Below are 27,321 nucleotides of genomic sequence, written 5' to 3' on the forward strand. Positions count from 1 at the left end.
TCCCTTATTCCCTTCTCCTCTCTTTTTGTCAATCTGAATTGGTCTCTAAACATCCAAATCTTCAACGCATAAATAGCTTTCGCCATCCAGCGAGCACGGTGTACCTGAAGTTGATGGCTCAGGGTCATCTTGGTTACTAGGCGAGGCATCTTCTTGAGTTATGCTATCTTCTTTAGGGTTATCTTCACCTTCAGAAGATGATGAAAGAACAACTGTTTCTTCTCGAGATTTTCTTGCCATCTCCTCTCGGTCCCTTTTTCGGTTCATTTCTTTTTGTCTTTTTCTTGATACTTCTTCTTGCTTTGCCAATTTCTTATCGACTGGACCCATTTTGCCTCTCCGAATTTTCTCGCTTTGGCATAATAGGAAGTTCTTATCCTCCTGAATGGTGATCATTTCCAATGCGTTGGCATGGGCAATATCGAATAGTTCTGCTAACCCTTTATTCCATTGGTCTTCCTTTTGTTTCAAATAATCTGAACGCTTAGCTTTATTCTCTTTATTTTTCTTCAACTTTTCCCATTCCTTGTAAATGTTTTCGATTTTAGGGACAACGTGCTTCTTTAATTGCACTGGTATTCGGGCCTTTGACCAAACTTCAAAAACATCTTTTGCTGTGGAATGTAATGCTTCCCTAATGCTTTGCTTGGCAATCTGCTTGTAATGGAAGAAAAGGGCCAACACTTCCCTTTTTGATGGAAGCATAACACAATCTAAAGAAGAGGACATCTGTCCAATAAGCCATATCTCCGTTTTCTTTCTGGTAGCTATCGTTGCACTGGTTGATGAAGCCATCATTGTACAGTAGTTACACTAGTTTAACCTGCAAAAGAAGCAATTAAGCATTATAGACACAATTCTGCACACTAAAAGTAAAAAAATTACTAGTTAAAAGAGGTTTGTACGCTAAGCACCAACCACTTTTGTTGCATAACATCATACGCAACATAAGCATTTTTAGGGTACATTTGCGCAATACTGTAGGGTCGGTAGCGACCCCTAAAAATCATTCTAAAAAAAAAAAAAAAAAGTGCATTACTTTTTTATGATAATGAACCAAATGGCAGGGTGGCCCATGCAAAAATCGAATCTTCAAAAATAAGAAACACCCTAATATATATATATATATATATATATATATATATATATATATATATATATATATATATATATATATATATATATATATATATATATATATATATATATATGTATATATAGTAAAATCTCGAGGATTGAAAACTGATCGTTTGGAGAGACTTTAGGCCGGGTGAATAAAAATGAGCAATTGCTTTTACTCAGTAATTGGTCATCTTTACGTGAATAAAAACTTCAGCAGTTTTCCTCATACTTTTATTCACGTAAAGGTAAGCAATTTACTCAGTAATTGCTCAATTTTACGTGAATAAAAACTTAAGAAAAGTTGTTGAAGTTTTTATTCACGTAAAGCTGACCAATTACTGAGTAAAAGAAATTGTTCATTTTTATTTACCTGGCCTTATGTGTTTAAACTAGTACAAAGTAGAAGAATGTCTATGCTGCTCAATGATATATTATATATACTAGATGTCTAACTTGCGGGATTTTATTGGACGAAAAGTGAAGCCGCTTTTTTTGTTTACAAATTGAATCCGCCATTTGTAATGAGGGCAAAAACTATATCCGCCATTTGTAATAAGGGCAAAAACTATATCCGACGTGCGAAATAAAAGTTAAAAATGCACGTTTTTGCCCGAATTAGAAATGGCTCCCACGGCTTCACATTTCGGATCGAAGTTAGACATCTAGTATATATAATATATCATTGATGCTGCTATACCAACATAATATATTATAAAAAAGAGGTTTGTGGAGAGCACGCACCAATAAATTAACCATTAACTATAATAACAATAATAAGGTTACAAATGCCACATTTAACAACACCCACTCTCAATAATTAAACAATAAATATCATATCATATCATATCATATATATATATATATATATATATATATATATATATAAATATAAAATCTGTAATAATGCTCTCTTAAATATCTTTGTAATGAGTAGAAAGTTTATTCAGCTTATTGAAGTTATGTTACGTCATCAAGAGAAAATTTAAATCCGGCAACAGGTTTGGTGCTATATCTTTAGTATATATTTTGTGCTATAAGCCCTTTAAATAAAAAAGGCATAGCTGACTAAAGCTATTTAAATTTAATGAAAAAGAATTACAAATTATTTAACTAAAATTTTATCAAGCTGTTCTCTTATCATTTTTTATTCCTCTATTTTTTTTTATTTAAAATTTCTCTCTAAAATTGTCATTTTTCTATCTGATATTTGACAAGAAAATGAACTTTGCAAATAATTCTGATTATAATAGTCAAACTAATTGAACAAACTCATATGCTGCTGTACCTTGTAGTGTAAAAGATCTATTTAAAAAATATTACTTTTCTCAGATGAAGTTCCATTAGAAGAATATCATAAAGTAGGAAAAAAACCAATTGTCATTTTTCATCGCTTTAGACAGCTGTTATACTTCTGTTTACTTTATAAACTCAGCAATAGTACAACACTCTGTTTGCTTTGGACGATAAAAGAGTTGATGTTCCTGTTTCTGTATGTCTTTTCAAAAAACCTCAAGTTGCAACAAAAGTCCAAGTGTTAAAAAATACTTTAGGATACAGTGGAAAGGATTTTATTCAATATGAGAAATGTAGGTTTTTATATGCCTCTTCCTATTGCAGTTTATGCTGATTTATGCAAGTCAAGTGATTTTGGATTTATTGAGCAATTACACAGTGTTCTTTTCAAACCTTATGTTAATGTGTTTGGTTTTATTATTTTTAAATTTTAAATTACTTATTTTTTGTTTCATCATACCCTTCACATTCACCTTATCGAAAAAATGCATGTTTTAAGTTGAAATGATTTAATTTTTTGTTACTTAAATGTGTTTTATTGCTATGTTATTTTTAAAAGGTTTCTAGTTTTCAACTAAATGCACCGATCCAGCTAATCAAAAATTTTTGAAAATTGTTATCTAGTTATATATTTTAGGCAAACAAAAAATTATTCATGTTTTTTTAATTTTTTAAAATGGTTTCTTATAGGTTTCAAGCGTTCTACAGTCAGACATTCAGTCAATTGAATGCTATAAACTTTTGTTCATGTAAAAGTTTTCTCTTAATCTTTGCAACATTTATAGTAGAACCTTTTATATCTGGGTATATAAAACCATCATACTCTTAAGCCTTAGGAAATAAGTAGCGGTGAGATAGGACATGGATCTCAGGATTAATGTGTAGAACTGTATATGGCCCAGAGATACATATCCAATCTCTTTGTTACTTGTTTTAAAATCTTCATCACGATGATTAATGTCTATCAATACTTAGAGCTATGTAGACTGAAATTATTTGCAGCAAATCCATTTTCTGACTACTTTCATAGAGCATGCTTTCAGAAGGGCGCATATTTATAAAATCGCTCTGTTTTTTTTCGAGTCTTAAAATTCCATAAAATTCGAGCCGACTTCGGGCTATTCTGAATTCAGCCGTAATCCACCCCTTATTAGGATTTGACCTAAACACATCCTAATTAAAAAAACAAAAAAAATATACTAATTTTGCCCTGAAAAGAAATGTAAGCCACTTTAAGTTTTGATAAAAAAATTGTTTGAAAAACCATGCCTTTAGAATACCCCGAACCACTAAGAGACCCTTAATTCATTTACGAGAATAAAGAAAAAAAAACAAAAAAAAAAAACGAGACGGAATTAAAGAAAAAAAACGTGTAGAATATCCCCGATCTCCACAAACTTTTATATTTATTCTAAATATACATTTAGTTTTTCCTACAGTTTACGGATTATTAGCAACGAGAATGGGTGGAGTTAATCAGTTTTTAAGCATTATACTGATTCAAATGTCAAAAGAAAACCCAAGACCAGCCGCACCTCGTATTCGAGCTGAACTAATCAAACTTATGGAACCAGACATTTTTTATCTTTTACTTCTGAACTGAAAAAATGATTATAGTACTATTTACCTACTATAACCTTAACTTCTTATATCGTTTCGCTGGGTAAAATAGTCACAATAGATCGTCGATTTGTATCCTTTTAAAAAACCACTCAACGACATGCGGCCTGTTTTCAGTTTTGTGCTTAACTAAGTTTGCCATAGTTTTGGATAAGTATGCGTCATTCCATAAATCTAAAGCGGGTGACTCTTTAATGATTCCTCGAAAAACTGGTGGTTTATGTTCCCTTACATGACGTTTCCGAAAATAGCTGGAAATTAATGCTGAATCGTATTCTTTGACAGGTCCTTCAGGAACTCTCTACCGATTGATTATACCCAATAGTCATCGCTTTTCGTAATAACAACAGAAAGAAACTGAACTGAAGATTCCAAATTCAGGTTCGGGAAGCAATTTACAAAACGTGCGAATAAGAACAGCAAAATCACTACTCTTCTGATATTCTTTATTTTCACAGGCGTGTTTTAAAAAACATATTCTGTTTCATTTCAGCCAGTGGGCTTGGGATCAGTTTTCAAAGTATAAGAAACAGACAAAAAAATGAAAACTCTTATTTCAACGTTATCAGTTTCTATTGAGAAAATTCTATTAAGAGTTTTGAACTGATCGCTGATTTGCATCTTAATGATCAACTTATTTTTCAGTCTTCATAAACTGTGACGTTACTGATTTCGCCTACATCTCTGCGATGATGATCTCTTTTATCCCGATATCGACGTTCTCTGCTTCTACTCCGATCTCTGCTACGACTTCTTCTACGATCCCTGTGACGATATCTATCGCTCGATCTGGCACGAGTATATTTAGTGTCTTTATGCGAGTCTTGCGATCGACGTTCAACACGTGTTTTTTCAGAACTTGAATTACGAGACGATGTTTTTCTTGAGCTTTCGAAACTCTTACTTTTGAAATCATCTGCGCTGCTGATTGGTTGAACATCTGCGCCGCTGATTGGTTTAATATCCTTGCTTATAACCTCATTTTGCTGCTGTTGGTAAAGTATTGTTAAGTACAACATTTGTTGCTCGATCAGATCACGCAAAACCTAAATATATAAAATAGCTCAGTAAAATTAACTTTTATGCTAAACAGAAACATTAACTAGTACCGTGTATTTATCAAATAGATATTTTTAAAGGTTTTGTTCTACCTAGGCTCATTGGGCCACACGGGGGAACAAAAAAATTTTTTCAGAGGTTTATGAACCTGTACATAACAATAATAAAAAAAAAACAAACATCTGAACGAGTATCTTATCGTCGATCTAAGATAAAAATAAAATACAGTAAACACTTGAACTGTTGATATTTTCAAATATAGTTTTAGAAATTATAGCACTAGTTATTTAATTCTTATATAGGTAAGAAGAAAGTATTTATTCGGTTAATTCATTGTGTTTACTATTTTACGAGTTAATGAAACTGATCAGTAAATTTTTATTTAAAAATGTACTACTTTTCAATCAGCTGCTATTTTTTAACGCAAAGTGACGTTAATAAATGATTAGAGTGTAACAATTTAGGAGTGATTTCAAACCACACCTAAATTGTTACACTCTAATCATTTATTAACGTCCATTAAAACATATATAGTATAACAAGTTACTATTTTTTGTTTTAATTTGCATTTTTATGAGTTAAATAATAGACAGGGTGGCTGATTTGTGATTTGTGATTTTAAAATTTATTATATTTACATAAATTTTATTATGCAAATACGATAAATTTTAAAATATATTTCATTAATCTGTTTAATGTTAATTTTTTATGTAAAATGATAGAGACAAAAAATATATCAATACATGCAAACTAATCACTTAAAGGATTAAAAAACTTTCTAAAGAGATAGTTACTGATAAAGTTACTGAGATAGTTACTGATAAGGAATTTAAAAATGACATAGTGCAGTTTGTTAAAAAAAGCATTCAAATTTATTAATTCAAATTTTTTTAGATCGACCTGTTGAGAGAAAATTGTCATGTCGGTCAAATAACAAATATTTAATCAAAACTTCTAATACTTGTAAATGTGCTCCAGAAGAAGGATCAAGATTCAGATGCAAAGCTTACTACAGCACAATACCAACTTACATGAAATCTCTTAAAAAATCAGCTGAATTTTATCTTTCACATAAACAAGTGACAAAAGCAAAATTAAATAGTTATCCTAAAAACTTTTATAAATAGTGATTATAAAGCTGATTAGAAGGTTTTGCTTTAACCATCTTTTTGGCTTTGAAATACTCAATAAAAAGTTATTTTACCAGACAAAATGTGCCACATACTTAAAATTTTGTTTTAAAGTACAAATCAGGTTTTATGGTGTTTTTTAGCACATTGTCAGGTAAGTTTGAGGGTCCAACTACAATACATATCAATGGAAAAAAATTCACCATCAAACATTTAGATAGAAAGATAATTAGACATTTAGATATTTGTGTTACTTTGATAGAAAGTAACACAAATAGTCAATATTTTTTCTAAAACAAATAAACAAAATTGAATTTGTGATAAATCTAATTTTCATGGATTAGAATCAGGACTATGTAGTTTGCATAAATCAGGTTTCTGAATGTTGCTTGTATATTGCTTATTCAAATAAAATTTTTATAAAAAATTTGATGTAACAGGTGTTCCCTCAAAAATAGAACTAAAAAACATTAAAAAACAAGTGTATTTTTTTAGAAAAATAAACTTTTTTTTTTAAAAAAAAATTTAATTTAAAAAAAAAAAAAATTATATTGCTGAACTTATATACATTTAACATTTTGTCCAATTTTCATTTCATAGAGCAAACTGCTGCATTTTCATTTCATAGAGAAAACTGCTGCATTTTCATTTCGTAGAGTTAGCAAACTGCTGCATTTGTTCTGAAGTGACTTTTTCCAAACAGTGCTTGATTCTTCCAAATAATTTTCAAACATTTTTGACTTCCCACTTTCCTTGAAGACTAAGCTTTTTAAATAACCGCCAAAAGTCTTAAAATGACCTTATCTCAGGATGGCTGCCAAGGTTATCTTTCAAGATAGCTGGCAAGGTTATCTTTCAGGATAGCTGGCAGAGTTATTTTAAGTACAAAATTGATAGAAACATTTTGGGAACACTAAAGTAATACCCATCAGTACCAACAATTGTGGAATTTGACAAAGTAAACTGAGATTTGTCATCCAAAATAAAATTCTTGTTCTAAATTTTTTTACTTTTCTGCATTTAGGGTAAGGGACAGCTTTTTGCTACTCAGACCATTTTGCTGATGATTCCCAGTGATGGTATTTGATGCTTGGCCTTGCTTTTAACAATCTATGAGTGTAAGTGAACTTTAGGTTTACTTTCAAAATAAACATTGAGCTGGTTGATTTTACCTTTTGTCATTTTTGTCTTTTTTCTTTTCAAATTTTTTTGTTTTCTGCACTCAGCCCACTTTCATATCTTTTAACTATACAACATACAGTTTTTTTCAGAATATTTTCCATTTAAAAATGATTATATGTAAACTCACCATTTTTATAACTAAAAAACATTTATTTTTGAATAATACATTTTTTTTGTAATTACATATTGTTAAGATCATGTAAACACTAAGATATTTTCCCCTTTAAACATTTGTACATAAGCCATTGCCTTTTGCAGAGGTTCATTTTTGAGGAAACATATTTTAATTCTAAACTGTTCTAAGGCTCACAGTCATGACAATACAGCAAGAAATTCAGAAATTGCTACAGAATTGTTAGACTGAATTTATAGAAAATTGTGGTTCTTATTACTTTGACTTCTGTATTTAAAATTGAAAAAAATTAAGTTTAAAAACTTCGATACTGTATGACCACAAAATCAAGTGGCATGCCTCAATCATTAGATATTAATACACATGATGTTATTGAGAAAATGGCTTTGCCAAGGTCAAACAAAAAGAAGTTAAGAGAAAATTTATCATATGCTCACAAGTAAAATTGAATGAAGACTTGTTGCATAGACTTTGTACATCAGATCATTATGTGCCATTTTTAAGAAAGCTGCAAGAAAAAAATTGCCTACTCCATAATGTGTTTTAAATTTGCTTAAAGTATAAAATTAGCTTACTTATTATTTTAGGTGACACAATTCCACATTAGTGAGCAAAATAATAAAGAAATTTTAGTGTCATTTGAATTGCATATCATAAAATTTATGCAGGCAACAATTTTCTATTTTTTAACAAAGAAAACAGCAGTGAAAAACAAACCAAAAACACAGACTGGTTTTTTTGGGACTTCTATAAACTAATTCTTTTAAAGTTTCTCAAAACCATGAAAAACTCCATCATTTCCATCAAACTGTAACATCTATTAGTTTTGAAATAAAAAGAACATTTCTCAAAAAAATCGTTTTTCTTTAATCATCTTAAAAACTGTAGTGGTTAAAAAGGAAAAATGCAAGGCAAAATCTGTTACTCCATTCCCTTAGTAACCAAATACTTGTATATTTAATCATAAGATAATTTAATGATTTTAACCATTTTCATTATCATTACTATCAACCATTTGAGATTGTAATGTTAATGAAAATGGTTAATAGTATTTTCATTAACGTTAAATTCCAGGACATTTCCAGGACATTCCAGGACATTTTGTTGCATTTTCCAGGACATTTTATATCCTATTAAATGAATATTATCAATTATCTTTACATTAAATTTATTCATATTGATTGAAATATAGAATAGAATACTATATTAATATTAGAGTTTAAAATAATTTGGCTGTATATATATATATATATACATATATATATATATATATACATATATATACAGTAGCGTCCAAAAGTAATTGGACAAACACCTTTTTTGTTATATTTTCTCATTAAGTAAAGATTTTTAAATGAAATTTTGTGTAAGCGTGTCAAATTATATTACAATTATGAAAAACAAAACAAAAATTCCCTTTTGGGAGTAGTTACTCAAAATTTTGCTAAAAGAATGGAAATGATTGACTCAAAAGTAATTGGACAAACTAAACTCTAACAATGTTGATATAACTTAGACTATTTTAACTTCTTTTTCTGAAGGCAGATTTTTATAAAAACATTCAATGATCAATAATTTGTAATGGGACATAATAAAATTTAAGCGAGGCAGTGAAAAAGTTGATTGTACAAGCATTTAATAACGGTAAGACTGTGCGACAAATTTCAATAGATATGAATATTCCACGATCAACAGTTGGTTATACATTAAAAGTTTTTCAACTACGGAATCACTTCCAAGTATCAACAAAGTCAGGACGCCCGAAATCAACAACTTTTCGCCAAGATAATGTTGTAGTAAGATCGTCAAAGGCAGATCTGCGCAAGAGTGCTAAAGAAATTCATAGAGAACTTACACAGTCCCATCAAATTTCTTGCACTTATGCAACAGTAAAGCGTCGCTTAAGACAAAACAACCTTTTTGGCCGTCGTCCTGTTAAAAAACCTTTTATTTCTGCAAAAAATCGTAGAGCACGGTTAAAATTCGCTAAAGAACATCTAAGTTGGACAGCAAACCAATGGTCAAAAATACTATGGAGTGATGAGTCAAAGTTTAATGTTTAAGTTTATGGTTTGGTCATGTTTTAGCCGTGATGGAGTAGGTCCAATCTATCGAGTTCAAGGCATTATGGACCAAAACATGTATAAAGGAGTAACCAAAGATATAATGCTGCCACATGCAAATAACAAAATGTTGCGTGGTTGGACTTTCCAACACGACAATGATCCAAAACACACTTCCAAGCTAGTGATGGATTTTTTAGCTCAAAAGAAAGTTCGTATCTTGGAATGGCCGTCACAATCTCCGGATCTGAACCCAATCGAACATCTTTGGGAACATATTGAGAGAAAAATTAGTGTTTGGAAACCATCTAATCAGTATGATTTGTTTGAGTTGATTAAGCGCACTTGGGAGGAAATACCAATTGATGTTTTAATTAATTTGGTTGATTCAATGCCACGTAGATGTAATGCTGTTATTGCAGCAAAAGGTTTTCCAACGAAGTACTAGGATTATGCTCAGATTATATACATTATGTAACAGAATATAACACTATGTGATATTATATATATTATTTGACAGAAATCTTCATAAAAAATGCTGAAAATTTATCCTTTGTTGAGAAAGTTTTATTTTTAAACGACATATTTAGTTTGTCCAATTACTTTTGAGCCAGTCATTTCCATTCTTTCAGCAAAATTTTAAGTAATTACTCCCAAAAGGGAATTTTTGTTTTCTTTTTCATAATTGTAGTATAATTTGACATGCTTATGCAAAATTTCATTTAAAAATGTTGACTCGATGAGAAAATATAACCAAAAAGGTGTTTGTCCAGTTACTTTTGGATGCTACTGTATATATCAAGGGTTGAATTAAGGCATTGCGAATTGCGATATCTGTGAAAATATCTGGTCTTCAGAGTTTCAGTTTATGGAAAACCACAAAATTTACAAAATAGGCAAATAAACTTTATTAAACTTTATTAAAGTTTATTCGCCTATTCCGTAAATTTTGGAATAGGCGAATAAACTTTAATAAAGTTAACTTAACAAAATTTACGGAATAGGCAAATAAACTTTATTAAAGTTTATTCGGAATAGGCGAATAAACTTTATTAAAGTTTATTCGCCTATTCCGTAAATTTCGTGGTTTTCCATAAACTGAAACTTTGAAGACCAGATATTTTCACAGATATCGCAATTCACAATGCCTTAATTCAACCCTGGTATATTTTTGCAAAAAAAATGTTATATTACTTTAATATCATTAGTAATTTTTTAACTTGATTTAGAAAAAAAAAATCCAGGACATTTCAGGACATTCCAGGACACTTGTAAAAATCCAGGACATTCCAGGACTGTGGCCACCATGTGTTTGGGTTTTTAAAATAGGTAATGAAGCTAAAATGATCATTAACATAAAGTGTGAAAAAAAGAAACTGTGCATTATAGTTCATAAAGTTTCCATATCTTAAAGTATATTAAGAGAAATGGAATTGAAGCTTGGAAACTTTAATAATAGTTCTCTGAAACAAAATTAAGTCTCATGAATAGATTTTAAGAATGACTTTTGTTATAAAAAGTATCCCCTGATTTGAATTACATTTTTTACCTCAGTAAAAAACAATTTTTTTGTCATATTGTTTTTTCCACGATACGATTGTCTTCTTCTTTTGTAATCACGTAATTCAGCCATTACTTCTAAATGAGTTTTTTCACCTCTTTCAGCAAATGCTGCTACAACTGTAATGAAGTAAAAACAATTCTTAATGTAACCATTCCATTGAACAAAATGTCTGTGAAACAATGAGAAACCAATTAATGTAGGGAGTTAGGAAAAATTATTATACCTCTCATCTGCTCCTCTGTGTCATTTAGCAGCTGTTCAAAAGAAACTCCATTCTGATTAACCATACGACCGATCTAAAAAAAAAAGAAGATACTATGTAGGTGAAAAACATGAGCAAAATTTGATTTTTAAACAACTCTTAAAGGAAAAACAACTCAAAATAAAGAACTCAACAAAATGTTTTTGATTTGGAAAGGTCAAGATTTTTTTATATAACCTAAATAAACCTAAATAAACTTAAAGATTGCAACTTCATTGTGGTTTAAAATGCCAAAAGATAAATGAAACTTTTCCACCTGTGGAAATAGTTCCATAAAATAGCATTAAGCTAAAAACAACAGCAAAAACAAGCTTGATTTTTATATTGAACTAATTTTGATTTCACCTCACAAACTCTTTCGTATAAAGACAAACGCTGCTCACGTGTTAAGTTGTAAGTTAACCATTCTGATGGAGGGGATATGTTGGATACAGTGGTATTTTTGTCTATAAATACAAAAAACATAGATAACTCAGAAATAACAAAAAGGAAATACTATTTTGTTTATTTTAAACTTTTTTTTCCCTCCAAACAAAACTTCATTAAATTTTACTTTTTTTTTTCTTCTCCTGCAAACAAAACTTCATTAAACTTTATACAAGTTATTGAATAAGAACTGACCAGTTTCCAATCTTGTATTCCCAACAGATAATGATTGAAACTCTTTGCGTGTGTGCTAGAAAATGTAGTAAAAAACATAGTAATAAACATATGTAATAGGTAAATTTTAACTGCCATTTAGAATTTAGTGAATAATAATTAACAGCTTTATCATTGAAAAAATATTTGAATAAAAAATAGACATATTAGCCGTTTAAGCCCAAAGCATGAATAAAATTTACAAGCATCACCCAAAACCTGATACTGAAAGTAAGTGTTATGCTTTCAATATCTAGTATATTTTGATAAAACTTTCACAAAGGCATTAACCTACCTCTGAAATATCATTACCAATGCACAAAGACTTTGCATATACAAACTTCCACAGGTCTAAGACAAACATTTCAGCTCCTACATAGGAAAAGGTTAACTTTAAAGTAAAAGATTGTAAAATAGAAATGTTAAAAATGTATACATTGATATAATATCCAAAAAAAAGGTAAAATGATAAATATATTAGAGCAAAATATTTTTGAAAAAAAAAAAATCTTTTAAAAAGCCAAAAACTTTTTATTCTATATTTTTTTTGCGATTTTTGTCCTTTACGATATTTTCTCTAGCTATATGTAAACCTGATATACATTTTTTAAAGATAAAACACTCATGGTTACTTCTCAAAATCTTATTAAAAACTTTTGGATTTAAGTTACATAATTTTAATAAAGTTTTATGATAAAATGTTTTACAATAAAACTTTAAGTTAGATAGAAAATATTCAGCTGTAAATTTTAGTCATATATTGTAGATATATATTTTGGTTTCAGGAACTACAGGTTTTCTTTTAGCAGTGACAGCAACAGATGAAATTTTTAGGCATTTTACTGTCTATTTCTTGAATTGAACTTACACAGTATATAAGTAAGTTCAATCGAAGAGATAGGCTCTGTGGCCAATATTACAAACATTAGGATTACAACTTAGGATAAATGTAAAGACTGCAACATACTCCATGCAAAACAAATACACTTCATGCACATGTAGCATGCTTCATTCAGAACAATTTCACTTAAGGCAAAAGTAATAATTTTCCATAAAGAGTAAATACACTCCATGCAAAAGTAATACACTTCATGTAGGACTAATACATAGAATAAGTCCAAATACCATTTTTAAAAATTGACCTCGCTTGTTCAGTAAACTTATCAGGATTTGTCAGCTCTTTTAACCAGCTTGTCAGTAAAATCAAAGCTTGTTCAATAGAAAAAGTGCATCTAGGAATAAAGTGTTAGTTTATAAAAGCAAGAAAAACAACAAAACTTTTTGATAGATAATTATATGAATTTTTTTAATCAACTAAAATTTTTTAACAAATTAGAAAGAACTACAAGAAAAACACAATTCTTTTTTATTAAAATGAGATATTTCATAAAAATTAAATATAAACATCAAAAAGAGGATTTCCAAATCTGAAACAGAAAGTTAAAACCTCTTCGAGCTGAGCAATTTATCTTTTAAGAAAGTTTGAAGTACATCTGGTGGCAATTTCTCTGTATTTAACTGGCAGTAGGCAGTTGGAATTTTCACCCAAGAGTAAATGAACCTACATAAAAAAAAAACTACAACTTGAAATGCTGTAACTTGAGCCTCTAATTTTTACTTTGAGGTTTAAGTTACAGCATTTTATTTATTGTATCTTTAACATGTTATGCTTTACGCTCTTAGAGTTTTATCAAGCACACATTTATCTCTAAGTAGAAACTTTTTCAAGACTAAAAACTGATAACTTATATGTTTTGTTTATAGTGAACATTTAAACTTCTGATGCTCTTTCCCAACTGTGTTAAATGATTAAACAAACAAGAATGCAACCCGCTGTAATTGCATTAAGCATTGTGATAGAAAAAAAAAATTTAATGAAAATCTTATGGGTGCTAATACAAATTTGTCAATAGGCTCAATTTTATAAAAAAATTGCTCTATAATGTGCTATATTTTGTCAACTCTGCTATCTCCAGTTTTAGAACTAGAAAAGCAAAATGGAAATGATAAATAATGTAAAATTTTATTTCTTTACCAATAACTTTATTACAAAACAAAAACAAAATAAAATATCATCACTTAAAAGGGGTTTTAGTTATTCTTAAATTAATTCACAGATTGTTATGTAATGTATTGTTAATTTCAAGACATTTCTCAATAGATGGTTTGATGGATTTTTTCCAATGAGTGCTGACAACTTGCAAGAGGTATTGCTTTTGCTTTTGTTGCACAAGAGTTAATGGTCTAGATTAAAGAAACTCCTCTTTCTGCACAATCATTAACTATTTTCCTCTGCCTGGCAGTTTCCCTAAACTGAATATGAATTGTATCCATCTGATAAAAATCTGGTGTCACTAAGAGAAAAAATTTAGGTTTCTCTTCCCTATTGTTGATGAGAAAGTAAAAAAGATGAGATGTTTCACTTGCAAAGTATGATTTTTCTTTGGTTACTTTTTCTTTTTGACAGACTAAGCTTTAAACCAAGACAGCTTTTGAATGAACATCAATACAGTGGTTGAGAAAGGCCAAGCTAACCAATATTTTGGAAGTTATTATAGGTATCTTTTGAAGGCTGGCATTGCTGCATCTTTAAAAACATTGTTGCATGTATAATCATTCAAGTCTTGAAAGTCTCAAGTCATCATATGGGGCTTTCTATAAAATTGAGCAACAAACAGGCTGTTGTCAATCAAAGCTTTTTTTTTTTTTTTCAAGAATGGGGAGAGTGATTTACATTTGGGAAAAGATTTTAAAGGAATAAACATCCTTTGCCACCCACTTGGAATGATGCATGGTTGCAGGTGCTCAAAATTGCACTTTTTTCTTTAAAAAAACCACCAAGAAAGACAAGGGACAATTGAAGAAGCTTGCCCGTAGTTTTGGCATTGGTGGTTTTTTACAGCTCTTTTGTAGTATACAGCCACTTCATTGCAGAGATCAGTCATGGATCTACTGAAGAATGTTTCATCAGCAGCATAATATTTACATTGGTTAAATGTTGGTCATTTTTGAGAGCTTGTTCAATAATTGTTCAAACTCCAGATTTCAAGCCAGTGTTAGAAGCTGCATTATCAAGCATTAGCTGACATATTTTGTCTTTGAAATACCAATTATCCAATGATTCAAGGCAGGCACTAACTTGCTCCTCACCTGTTCCCTTATGATTTTGGGAACCCTAGGCAACTTTTCTTCTCCAACTACAGAATCTTGGATAGCATTTTTGTCTAGCTTAACATTTGTCTGGACAACATCTGGTAGGAGTTTTCCATCTAAAAGCAAAAGAAGTGGTACCTGGATTGAATAATTATTTTGGTACTTGACTATCTTAGACTTTCATGTAGCCATTCCGGAACATAAAGCTGTGAGAAACTGTAAACTTCAGAAATTTTTCGGCAACATATCTGACTGGCATAGCTGGTATCCTAGCACAACATTACCATATTATCTGAAAAACGGATATGGTATTGTTGGCACTTGAGTTTATTAATATCTTTCTTTCTCATGATAGTAGAGAAAATTTACCAGCAGTTATTGCTATGAAGGAAGTCCATGCACTGGCAGAACTTATTATTATTGGAGCTTCAGCCATTTTTGAATAAACAATAAACCAACAATAATTGTCTTGCATTTATTTTATTTATGTTGAAGAAAACCTCTGCTTCATGCAAACTTTTAAAAAACTCATGCAATTAATGATTGACTATTACCAGCCCATAACAGAATGATTATTCTTAATTTAATAATGAAAATTTTTCAGTTTGAACAATTAATATGTAAATATTTGATTTAACTTTAAAATATAATTTACCTTGGAAGTTTTGAAAACTTCAAATTATAGACAATTGGATGTGATGTAGTTATTAATCATAATTGACTTAATAATCACGTTAATAAGAAAGGATCAAACATGACAAGAAGTGTGAAAGCAACTAAAAGTTGACTTAAATTAAAATTAAGTAAGCAAAAAAAAGGTTGCAATAAAATAACTTGTTTCTTTTTCAAATCTCATTTTACAGATTGCTATATCTAAATAATAAAAAAATTATTACACATTTATTATTTTTCAAATAAACTAAAACTAGCATTACTTACTAATAGCTCTCAGAATTCGAAGATATATATTAAAATAGAAGAAAATACCAAAACAAAAATTGAATTAGTTTCAGATAAGCGAAAAAAAATTGAAAAAGTACATAATATTCTTCAGTCTCTGCTAATTTTTTCAATATTGTGCCACCTCTAAATTTTACCGAATTTATTGTTTACAGGCTCCTCTCACAGACAGTTATGACCCAAGTTGATACAAATAAAAAGAACACAGTAGTTTGGCTCAACTTAATATAGAAAAGTTTAGGAATATCTTTTGATATGGATAGGTGTAAGAATAATACCTGGTAATTGAAAAAGGCATGGAAAATAAAAGAGGCAAACCTTACACCTACAAGTATGTGGAAAATTATAAAGCAAACTTCTTCCCAATTTCACACAGATGACTAGACAAAAAATTCTTTCTTCCTATAATCTTGTAACAGTTTTTTTTGTATTTTATGGCTGATTGCTACCAAGCATCAAACTTTAAGTACCATACATAATTGTGTGTGTGTGTATATGAAGACCACATGGGAAAAAACGTTAAAGTTTGAAACCATCTGCAATAGTAATTATGAAGTAAAGTATCCCTGTCATTATTTTTGTTAGGAGTTTGTCCAATTCACAGTCTAATTCTACAGAAATGTTGCCTAAATCTTTTATACTAATAAAGCTATAAGAATATTTTGTAAGTAGGGTTATAATGGACTCTGCTTTTTTTTCCATTGTTTTGGACATTTTTTTTTTTTTCAACAGTCAATGTTCTTAAATTCAACTGAAGACTTATTAAACTAATTTCGCAAGATAATAAAGTAGCTGTTGGAACAAATTTATCATAGGGCAAGTGGAAAAGCCTTCATCAGCTTTTGTTGCCAGTGCTTACTAGGAGATTTTGTGGTCAGAGCAATACCTAGCCCACTTTACCTTACCCCCAGCTAATTATACCCATCAAAGCTGAGTAGACTCAGTAGGACTTACACAAAGAAAACAACAAAAATTAACAAACCAATAAAAGTACAAAAGGAAAATAGAAGAAAAAAACATTAACAAATATACATTTGCATTATCAGAAATAAAGAACTAACTTTGATTTACTAAGAAAAGAAACCAAAAAATTAGTTTCTTTTCTTATTTTTTATAATTTAATTGTCTGAAAGGTCATCTAGTGGATCATCATTAGCTTCATCATATTTCAAATTGCATAACATTCAGGTACTGATGTGAATTTTTTGAGGGCCTGAAGATCTTTGTATTTTGATAAAGAAATAATAATTTTTTTCTTGTATAGTCTTACAGGCTCAACAATACTGACAGTTTTATTTGAAAGCCTGGCATTGGAAAAAATAAGCCCAGCTAGAAAAGAATACCGCAAACCTTTATTGGACATGAAACTAAACTTAGCCAATAAACATGCTCTATCATTTTGTTATGATTTCAAAACATTTAAATCTTGTAAACTCGCAGTCTGGACCCATTGTGTGATTTAAAATTTTTTTGTTTTTTTTTTTTAGTTTTTCTTTTGCTCTTCTAACTACTTTTCTCTTCTTTGGGTTATTTGCAATATGAACTTATTCAACAACATCCACCATTTTTAATGTTGTTTTCATCAGCGTTGCATTTCATTGGACTCTCAGATCATGTGATGCGAATTATCGCATTAATTTTTGTGACTTAGCTTTTTTCTTCTTTGTAAACAATGGACTTTGCCTCATTTTCTATTGGATAGGGTTTTTTTCTTCTCTAATTTTCCAAATTTTTTTTCCATTTTTTCACTTGAAAAGTAGTTTAGTACATACTATTTAAGACTATATGTAGGACAGAGGCATAAACTTAAAACATTTCAAAATGTGACTGCTGTTTTTTCCTGTGTGGTCTTCGTATACATACATACATACATATGTATATATATGTGTATATAAATACATATATATATGTTTACATGTTTATATATATTTGTTTACACACATATAAAAAGACATGATAATCTTTAAATGCAGTGATAGTAGTTATTATTTGTTTAAAACCCACTTCATTTAGAAAAAAAATTGTTTAATTTTTAAGGATATTAAAAAAATGATTTGAGAAATATTTTTATTGAAAAATATAAACTTCTTAATGAAGTATATCATATTTGCTCAGTAACTAAATTGGATTTTTAGTTTAGCTTGCATAACAATAACTGATAAACAAAGCACCAGTTAATGTGAGGAAATCAAAATTATTAAAACTTCCCATATATAGCTATCCGCTTAAGTTTATGTTTAAGGATGTTTTTCCTGTTTTTCCTGTTTTTCTTCTTCTCTCTTTCTTTTTTTTTTTTTTTTTTTTGATTTAGGAGCTGTTATGATTTTTTAACAATGTGTAAGTGGATAAAAACTTGGATAAACATAATTGTTTCTGAGTTATATGAATCTGCTTGCAAATTTGGCCTGTGAAAAAGAAAAACAAAGCCTATACAAAGATAAACATTTACTGTATTGGTTTCTTGATTGTTTTACTTTTTAACTTACACCCTGATACTTGATACTAAAATTTAAACAATACTCAAGAAAGAATATTACATACCTTAATTCATCTAGCAAATCACATGGTTTATATAAATTAATATCTTCATTTGTTTCAATTAATGATTGTGCAAATTCAGTATGCTAAAAAATTTGACAGCAACTTATTTTCATCAGAAATGACAAGAAAACGATAAAAATAGTTATAAGATCAGCTCACCAGTTCTTCTTTTTGCCATTCTCCTTTACTAAAAAATAATTTTATACTATAAAAGTTGCAACACCAAATGCCTTAACTTTTAAACTATAAAATCATCAAGGCATCTAATAGTGTTATTAGTCAGCAGTTATTTTTAACAATTTTTTTTTCTAAATATTTAGATATTTTTCAAATTACTTACAAACTTTGTTTAACTCCCATATCTTGGAAAACATCTTGGTCTAAAGTAAATTACATAATTCGCAAATGATATTGTGCATTACGTTTGAGTCACTTTTTTTTATCAACAACCATCTAATTAAAAAGAGATAAAGATGGGTAAAGGGATAAAGAGATAAAGATGGGTAAAGGGATAAAGAGATAAAGATGGGTAAAGGGATAAAGAGATAAAGATGGGTAAAGGGATAAAGAGATAAAGATGGGTAAAGGGGAGAAAAGAGATTAGTAATAAAGCTACAAAAATTCAACAAAAGCAATCAAAATGAACAACTCTTTTAAAAAAAACAATTTTATTTTTTGAACAAAAATAAAACAAACAAAACTTTTGCAAAATATTTTAAGTTTATGCCATCATGCTGAAGATTTTGGAATGGGATTTTTTTATGACTTTGAAAGGAAATGGAAAGTGATGACATTAGTGGGATGTTTAATAAACTTGTTTCCAATGCTGGTCTTAAACTTCCAACTGACTTACAAATTCTGAACCCTGAAAATTTTTTAAAAATTTTTTAAAAGCCGAAGATATTTGATTAGTCCTAAATCTTTTACTCCCCAATTTACTAATTCAAAGACTTTACATGGTACAAGAAGTTTCCACCAATTTATTCCACAGGACGCAACAAACATAATTGTCAAGAGTCTCTGAGCAGAAGGAATTCAATTTAAAATTCATCAAAAAAATTAGCTTTACTTTGTTTTTCTTTTCTTTCAGTTTCAAAAGAAATTTTTTTTTTAAATCTATATAGTTTCCAGAACACAGTGAAGAATTATTTCCAATTTTTGAATTTACTACTGAATAGATATTTGGTTCAATGATCTTTTTTTAAAAAAATATACTAAAAGAAACATCTAAGGTATTTGAAAAACATTATGTAATGAAAAACTTAGCTATTAAGTCATATCATAATACCTCTACTGAGAGAGGGATTAAGATTTCACCAGAAAGGTTTGATTTAAAGTTAATTTGATCTAACAATTAATTTTTCATAACAATCACTTTTAGCTTTTCATAGTAAACATTTTTAGCTTTTTTGCCTTTAAAAACTTAATGTTTTTAAAGACAAAAAGCTAACAATTTTTATTTGATATTTTCAACAATAATTTTCAACTTGCAGTTTCACAAGCATGTGGTTGTAAAAAAGTCAGCCCCATTACCTAGAAACTCTTATTAGACTTTCAAAGAAAAAAATCAAAAGAGAAACCAAACAAATAAGTCTTTAAAAAAACATAAGCAATTATAAGCAACCTTATAATTTTAAAAAGTTCAATAATTTTTCAATTAGGCTTTTGATAAAGTTTGTACTAAATTTTCTTTATAATACTTTTAAAAAAACTAAATGGTTCAGTTTTTTATATTACTTTAGTGAACATTAAATGACTCATTTTTAAAAATATAAATTTATTTACAATGATAAATTTTTTTTACAACTTTGTGTAAGCTACTTGTTAGCATATTTGTAAATGTTCCAAAATGAGAAGTGCTCAAATTTCATTTGCTTTTTTTCACAAAAGCCAACTAGTGTCTTAACCTAAATTTGGGATCTTGAACTAAATATTAAAAAATACTAAAAAAATGTAACATTTGTTTTCTTAACAAAATATTGCCAGATTTTGTAAATATCTGCAAACAAATTGTTAACTTTAATTGCCTGGTTTGTAAGGTCTTGAGGCCTGGTTTGTAAACTTTTATTCTAGATTCTATTTATTTTAATTTTCCTTTTTTTAGAAAGCAATTAAGTTTTTTTAGAAAGCAATTCAGCTAGAACACTTGTTTGTTAAGAGACACTGGCTAGAGGTTTCTTAACGAATCTTTGATACCTAATAAATATAACCACAATAAAACAACAAGAAAAAAAAAATCCAAGACCAATTTTAGGTTATTTGTGCAGGTGTTTATCTATACTTATAATTACCTAGCTCTACTGGGACCACACTTGTTCCTTCATAACAAAATAGACTTGATGGTGGGATATCCTGGCCAAGGAAAAAGAAAATTTTAAATTTGATGGACTAATACTTTTTTTTTTAAAAAAAAAAAGAAAAAAATTAACCTTGCAAAATAAAATCTTGCCTTAGTTTTTAAATCATTAAACCCATAATAACGAAGTGAACAGATCATGTTATGATCATTTGCTTGAGAACTAGACACCTGATGACTAGGCTCAAAACAACATCTCACTAAACCAGTCTAAAAATAAAAAGATATCCAATAGACAGAATACTGATTGTCAACTTTTGGATTAAAGTTTATTTAAAAAAATAACAATAATAGTATATATAAAACTTCTCCAATAAATGAATCTTCTTATTAGATATTTTAATAATAAGATTCCTGCAATTAAAGAAAACTAAGTTTCAATAAATTTCAGGATAATATAAAAGAAACAACACAAATAAAAAAAAAATGCATTAAAATCCTTTAGCATACAAAAAATAAACACCTAAATTTATATATCAAAAGAAAATATTTATTCTTAGAGCAAGCAAAACTGATTTGAAAAATAGACACCTAATGTTTTAATTGTGAACCATTATTTTAAAATCGTAAGACTTTAGGAAGCCTAGTTAAATTAAATTCCAAGGATGTTTTTTTTACAAAAATAGTTGCATTTCAGTATTAACTTAAAATAATATAAACTTATATACCTCATGCAATATTTGTTTTCGTGACCAATCTAATTGTTGAATAAGCTTATTTAATTGCAAATTTGCAATAGCAACTACATCAGAAAGATCTTGTATTTCTGACATACGGTTCTCTTGAATCTCTGCGAGATTACAATCATCTGGATTTTCCATGTTGTGCATGAAATTTTTGATTTTAAGCTCATATGGTAAAGAACAGGGATTGCTGAGTTTCCATGATTAACTGGATTTTTATAAGTTGTGATTTGTATTGCTATTTGAAAATATTTGGTCCTTCAACCTTTTCACGTTCAGGGCCGGTTCTAGGTAAATAATAATTTAAAAAATGCTTTCAGCTACAGGATGGTCGAAACATCCGTAATAAAAAAAAGTATAATGATTTTAAAAAATGAAAATATATCCGGAATAAAAAATTATTCTTTTATAAATAGTTAAAAGTGTTAAATAAGTGATGGATTATTAAATAAGAAAAAGAAGAAGCACGCAATTAACTTTATCAAGGTGACAAAGATGTTTTTTAACGAACAACTTTACTTGATACTTTACGGAAGAACTTACGTAAAAGTTTTTTTTTATTTTCACGGAAGTATCCTGTAAACCAGTTGAAGACCACACTTGAAAACGATCAAGCTACATTTTTATTGTTTTGAGTAAATTAGATTTTAAACTTCAAAACACCATAGCTCACACCACAGCTCACTTATTTGTTAAACTAAATATCTGTGTAATTTGATCGGTTTTCTAGTTATATAGTCAATTATTATATAGTTAAACTGCAGCCGAAAATAACAGGGGCAAAAGTACCCTTCAAAAGAGTTCTGTAGTGTTTCAAGATGTTCTGAGAATTCCTTTTGTACTGCTTCATTCAAACTTCTCGCCAATTACACTTCACTGTGCGAAAGTAGTTCTTCCAACATACTAAAATTCGCCGTAACACCTACATCCACTCTCCTTTTTCAGATGCATCTACGATAGTGACGACAGTACCCTGAAGAGATAGGTTTATATCGTTCAAGTAACTGAAAATGTCGGCTAATCTATTTCTTGCGAAAAGTTTTCAGTCTCCAGAACTTGATACAACGCGCACTTTTATCTTTCAGAAACATCGATACTTCTACGCGTAACTCAAATAAGCGCTTCAAAACTTTCCCTCTTTATAGCCAGCGAACTTCTGTATAATACAGCAGTACTTTGTGGCCAGATCCCATTTCGTGACAAAGTTTCTTAAACAGTTGGTGATTCAAAGCTCTGGCTCTTATGAAGTTAATTATTTTGATACATGTGAACATAACTCGTTTCAAGAAAGTAGGCAAAGTTCGTGATGCCAATGCATGTCGGTGTAAGAAGCTGTGAGTTATCGTGACATTAGGAACCTCTTTTTTGACCAATGCTGCAAAACCAGAAGTATTTCCAAGCATCGCAAGTGCTCCATCTTAACACAAACTGCAAAGCTTATTATTCCAATCGACATCGTGTTTTGCAAGGAAACTTTTTATCATACTAAAAACATCGGTTGCTTTTGTTGTTCTCAAAAATGTGTCGCAAAACAGAAAACCTTCTTTCATACTTTGCGTTTCTAAACGTGCATAGCGTACAAACACTAAGAGTTGGCTACACTTTGATACACCTGTGCTCTAGTCAAGTTGCATGCTGAATGGAAATGGTGAAGAGTGCAATTCATTAATGATCTGCTGCAAAACGTTAGAAAGCATTTCAACAATTCTAGAATTTGACAATTTGACAAAGGTACTGCTTCAACTTTCTTTCTTTGATCTCCACTTTCTTTGATCTCCATATATATATATATATATATATATATATATATATATATATATATATATATATATATATATATATATATATATATATATATATATATATATATATATATATACAGTAGTTATCGTAGAAATAGCAAACTCCATAATTAAACGCATATATATATATATACATACATACATACATACATACATACATACATATATATATATATATATATATATATATATATATATATATATATATATTGTTGTTAGTATATATATATATATATATATATATATTGTTGTTTATATATATATATATATATATATATATATATATATATATATATATATATATATATATATTATTGTTATACATATACACATATGGAATTCAGCGGTTATCGTAGAATTAGCACATCCCATAACTAAACGCATTTAATTTTAATCGTATTTCTTATGGTAACTTACAATTTGGAATTTGAATTGTTGTGTGAACCTAAACACGACAATATGACAAAAACTTTTATTATCAAATTTCGTTGTGTGGAAGTGCTCATTGAAATAGCTTCTTAAGCGAAAACTGGAAGAAGGCGTTGTAAATAATATTTGCAAAATACATTTTATTTACTTGTAATAACTGGACATAGGGCGAAAAAAAACATTACTCTTTAGAATAAAGAAAATTAATCTTAAATATCAAATGGACTAAACATTTCTCCAATTTCGCATCAACTAGGGTAATCCGGAAAATTTGTTTAAAATTGTTGCAAAATTCAAGCTGATGGTAAAATTCAAAAGTCATCGCCTAAAAAAATATTTTGGATGTCTAAAAAAAACTCCTTTCTTAACTTCAAATGAAATAAAAACCAAAACTGAAGAACAGTATCAAATAATTGTGTCAGCTGCAGCGTCGTTTACAGGAAGCCAGAACTGAAGAACAGTATCACGTAATTGTGTTAGCTTCGTCGTCATTTAGAGGAAGCCAGCTTCGAGGTTGTAGAGCGAAGAAGAAACCCCTTGTCTCAAAACAAAATCGATTAAAACAATTCCTAAAAAAATATGTTTCTTTTTGGAAAAACGTTTTATTTACCGATGAATCAAAGTTTAATCATTTCAGTCTAGTAAAAGTAAATGTTAAAATCCTATAAAGCAAGAAAACAACCCATTGTAAACTCTAAAGACGATGAAGCACGATAAGGGTATTATTAAGGTTTGGGAGCTTTGTACCACAATGGAATTGGTCCCTTGGTCAATACAAGTACGAAGATCTATTTCAAAACGTAATATAGTCATTTGCTGATGATAACCTACCTGTTTCTTGAATTTTAATGCACAACCATGGCCGCCGAGAGGGGGGGGGGGGGTGAACGGGAAAGATTCTTGGGGCCCCGTGTGTGTACAAATAATTTTTTAAAATAATTTTTAAAAGATTTAAATAGTTTTGACTTTTAAAAGATTTAATTAACTTATACTTTTAATTTTCAATGACCAGAGCACGTTTCTTTTGGTTCTGGGTATATAATTGATCATAATGAGGGCCCTTTAAAACAACTTCCCCGGGCCCGAAATTTCTCTCGGCTGCTTTGTGAACAACAACCACCCAAAGCGTACCGCGAGATCTGCAAAATCTTGGCTTGAGGAAAATGAAGTTAATGTTCTAGTAAAAGCAACCGCTAAGTCCCAATCTAAACCCTATCGAAAATTTGAGGTACAACATAGTGATGGCTTTACGAGATAAACAAACCGCTAACATATGACTTTTGGGGGAAATGAAAAAAGTCTGGAATGTCACTACTGTGGAGCGATGTCAAAGTCTTGTTAAGAGTTTAAGGTGGCTACCCACTATTTAAAAAAAATATTGATAGAATCGCTTTTTTACCTCACACTTAAACATTTTAGTAGCATTGGAATCAAAACAGATAAAAAAATACAAATTTTTCATATTTTCAACATTACGTCATTAATTATGTGCATAATTAACTTAAAAACAGCAAATTTTTCAACAAGGATAACTGCCAAATTTTTCAAATTAAGTCAAACTTTTCAAAAACATTGTTTATTGTATGAACTATGTGCTGAGTCAAAAAAAAAATTATATATTTTTTATAATGCTCTGGAATTTTCAATTTAGTGTAATGCTTAAATTAAATACCAAAATAGCTCAAGTTACCCAAATTTGTATTTGAATAGGATACCATAGCGTAAATATTTTTAACTCAGCACATTCACCTAACTACATTTTATCTCTGTAAAAAATTTCAAAGAAAAATATTAAACCAAACTAAAGATATCTTTGTTAGAAGACAGAAAATTTTTAACTGTCGCTAAGGCCGTTGCTATGGAATTTTTTAAAATTTTAGAAGTTTGCCCCCTTTTAAAAAACAATATTAGGGTAAGTTATAAAACTTTTATACCATTGTTGTACGTTATTTATTGTTTATAAAGGTTAAACCTTCCACAAATAAAAAAAAAAAAATTTTACTTTTTTTTTTATTTTTTCAGATTTTAATAGTGGGTAGCCACCTTAAAAGACTAAAGGCTCAACAAAGTTTTAATACTGCTTTTAATGTTTTAATGTAGGCTTTTATAAAGCAATAAATTTTTGTTTAATGTGCTATTTCTATAATCACCACTTTCGTTGTATTTTGTAAACATTTCAATTATTTTAGCTAAACTTCAGGAAAAAATGATTTTTTTCTTATGCAGGGCCGGATTAAGCCTTTTTAGTGCCCAAGACACAAACCCACATCGGTGCCCCCTTCTGCCCGGGGCCCCTGATTTTTCGCTGATTGTGACCGCTGGTATGTTCAATATTATGCAAAGAAAACGATTGTTAACAAATATGTTTGTAGTTTGTTCTACTATCACTCATATAAAACCAACAATAAAGTATTTCTGTATTAAAATTAATAGTTAATAAATTTAGAAATAATAATAGACAAACTGTATTTTTTATTAGACGAAAAAATCAAAAAGATATAGTCATTTACATTTTAAAGTTTTTTTTCTCTAGATTTACATCTACCAAAGTCTTTGAGTATATCGTCAAAGTTAATTTTGCGCAACATATCTGCCTAAATCATAAGCAAAGATAAGGAATCGAGCCATTCTTGTTTCATTGTTGATCTATTTGAATTTTTTGTACGTTTCAACTGAGAAAAAGAACGCTCAGTTGAACAGTTAGTAACTATTAATGTTGAAAATAAAGAAGGCGATTTCAACATTTGGAAAGGCACACTCAATATTGTCTCTAACTATTACTTGGTATAATTCTCCACGATTGAACGTGTTGTTTTCCGATTTTGATGCAGCTTGAAACGTGTGTCGAATATATGAATGAAACTGTTGTAGTTCAGTATATAAATTATTGTTCAGATCTTTAGGATAAGCATTTATTAGTTCTTCACAACACTGAGATGTTGGTGATAATGATCCATCGACCAAACAAGAAAAGCGAACTGCTACATCATTATATACTTGTCTTCGTCTACTCATTTCTGTCTCAAGTTTTTCAACAATGGCGTAAAAATGATAAAACAAACGTGAAACTATTATTAAAACAGCTTTAATAATAGTTTCACGTTGTTAATAAAAAAATATCCTCAAGTAAAGTAGTTAAAGCGCAAAAAAAAAAGTCATTAAAGCGCGAAAAAAACAATTAGTTTAAAAAAAAAGCTAAATAGAAAAAACCGGCTCATTCATAGATTAATTTTTAAGCATACAAGATTTTACCAAACTTGAATGTGAATTTTTATTATAATGTATTTCTTCATTTTCATAGCACTTGTTCTATTTTCAGTTGTCTCTGAA

General features: G+C 29.3%; 2 protein-coding genes across 3 annotated transcripts; both read right to left on the reverse strand.

Annotated features, from left to right (window-relative positions):
- On the reverse strand, window positions 1-1,018 carry LOC149891382 (uncharacterized). Its single transcript, XM_090081707.1, has 2 exons — window positions 919-1,018; window positions 1-823 (listed from the first exon to the last, which is right to left on the reverse strand). The coding sequence occupies exon 2, from the start codon at window positions 796-798 to the stop codon at window positions 46-48; it is 753 nt and encodes a 250-aa protein (XP_089937833.1). The 5' UTR covers window positions 799-823; window positions 919-1,018; the 3' UTR covers window positions 1-45.
- A 2,775-nt stretch (window positions 1,019-3,793) lies between these two features.
- Window positions 3,794-23,398, reverse strand: LOC145180432 (uncharacterized). Of its 2 annotated transcripts, none has more exons than XR_016450644.1 (15): window positions 22,304-23,398; window positions 21,746-22,047; window positions 21,171-21,287; window positions 21,013-21,073; window positions 19,062-19,101; window positions 18,881-18,908; window positions 18,722-18,804; window positions 13,515-13,628; window positions 13,193-13,299; window positions 12,363-12,439; window positions 12,050-12,104; window positions 11,812-11,874; window positions 11,390-11,462; window positions 11,152-11,282; window positions 3,794-5,081 (listed from the first exon to the last, which is right to left on the reverse strand). XR_016450644.1 is itself a non-coding variant. In XM_090081507.1 (15 exons), exons 2-15 carry the CDS (start codon window positions 21,905-21,907, stop codon window positions 4,677-4,679), a joined length of 1,554 nt encoding a protein of 517 aa, XP_089937633.1. In that variant the 5' UTR covers window positions 21,908-22,047; window positions 22,304-23,398; the 3' UTR covers window positions 3,794-4,676. The 2 variants fall into 2 exon arrangements, 1 of the variants encoding a protein (XP_089937633.1); XM_090081507.1 differs by having other exon boundaries at window positions 11,774-11,874.
- Between the last annotated feature and the right edge of the window lie 3,923 nt (window positions 23,399-27,321).

Source organism: Hydra viridissima, unplaced genomic scaffold, assembly GCF_058129835.1.
Source record: "Hydra viridissima isolate aposymbiotic clone 2 unplaced genomic scaffold, HvirCarnegie_v1 scaffold_3, whole genome shotgun sequence".
In the NCBI taxonomy this organism is placed as follows: domain Eukaryota; kingdom Metazoa; phylum Cnidaria; class Hydrozoa; order Anthoathecata; family Hydridae; genus Hydra; species Hydra viridissima.

Coding starts and splice junctions, on each gene's coding strand:
- LOC149891382 (XM_090081707.1), bottom strand. CDS start 798: ATGATGGCTTCATCAACCAGTGCAACGATAGCTACCAGAAAGAAAACG.
- LOC145180432 (XM_090081507.1), bottom strand. CDS start 21,907: ATGCACAACATGGAAAATCCAGATGATTGTAATCTCGCAGAGATTCAA. Junction 12,440..13,192: donor GAGGTCAATTTTTAAAAATG/GTATTTGGACTT, acceptor TTTCCTATGTAG/GAGCTGAAATGTTTGTCTTA. Junction 5,082..11,151: donor AAAAATTGTTTTTTACTGAG/GTAAAAAATGTA, acceptor TTATATATTTAG/GTTTTGCGTGATCTGATCGA.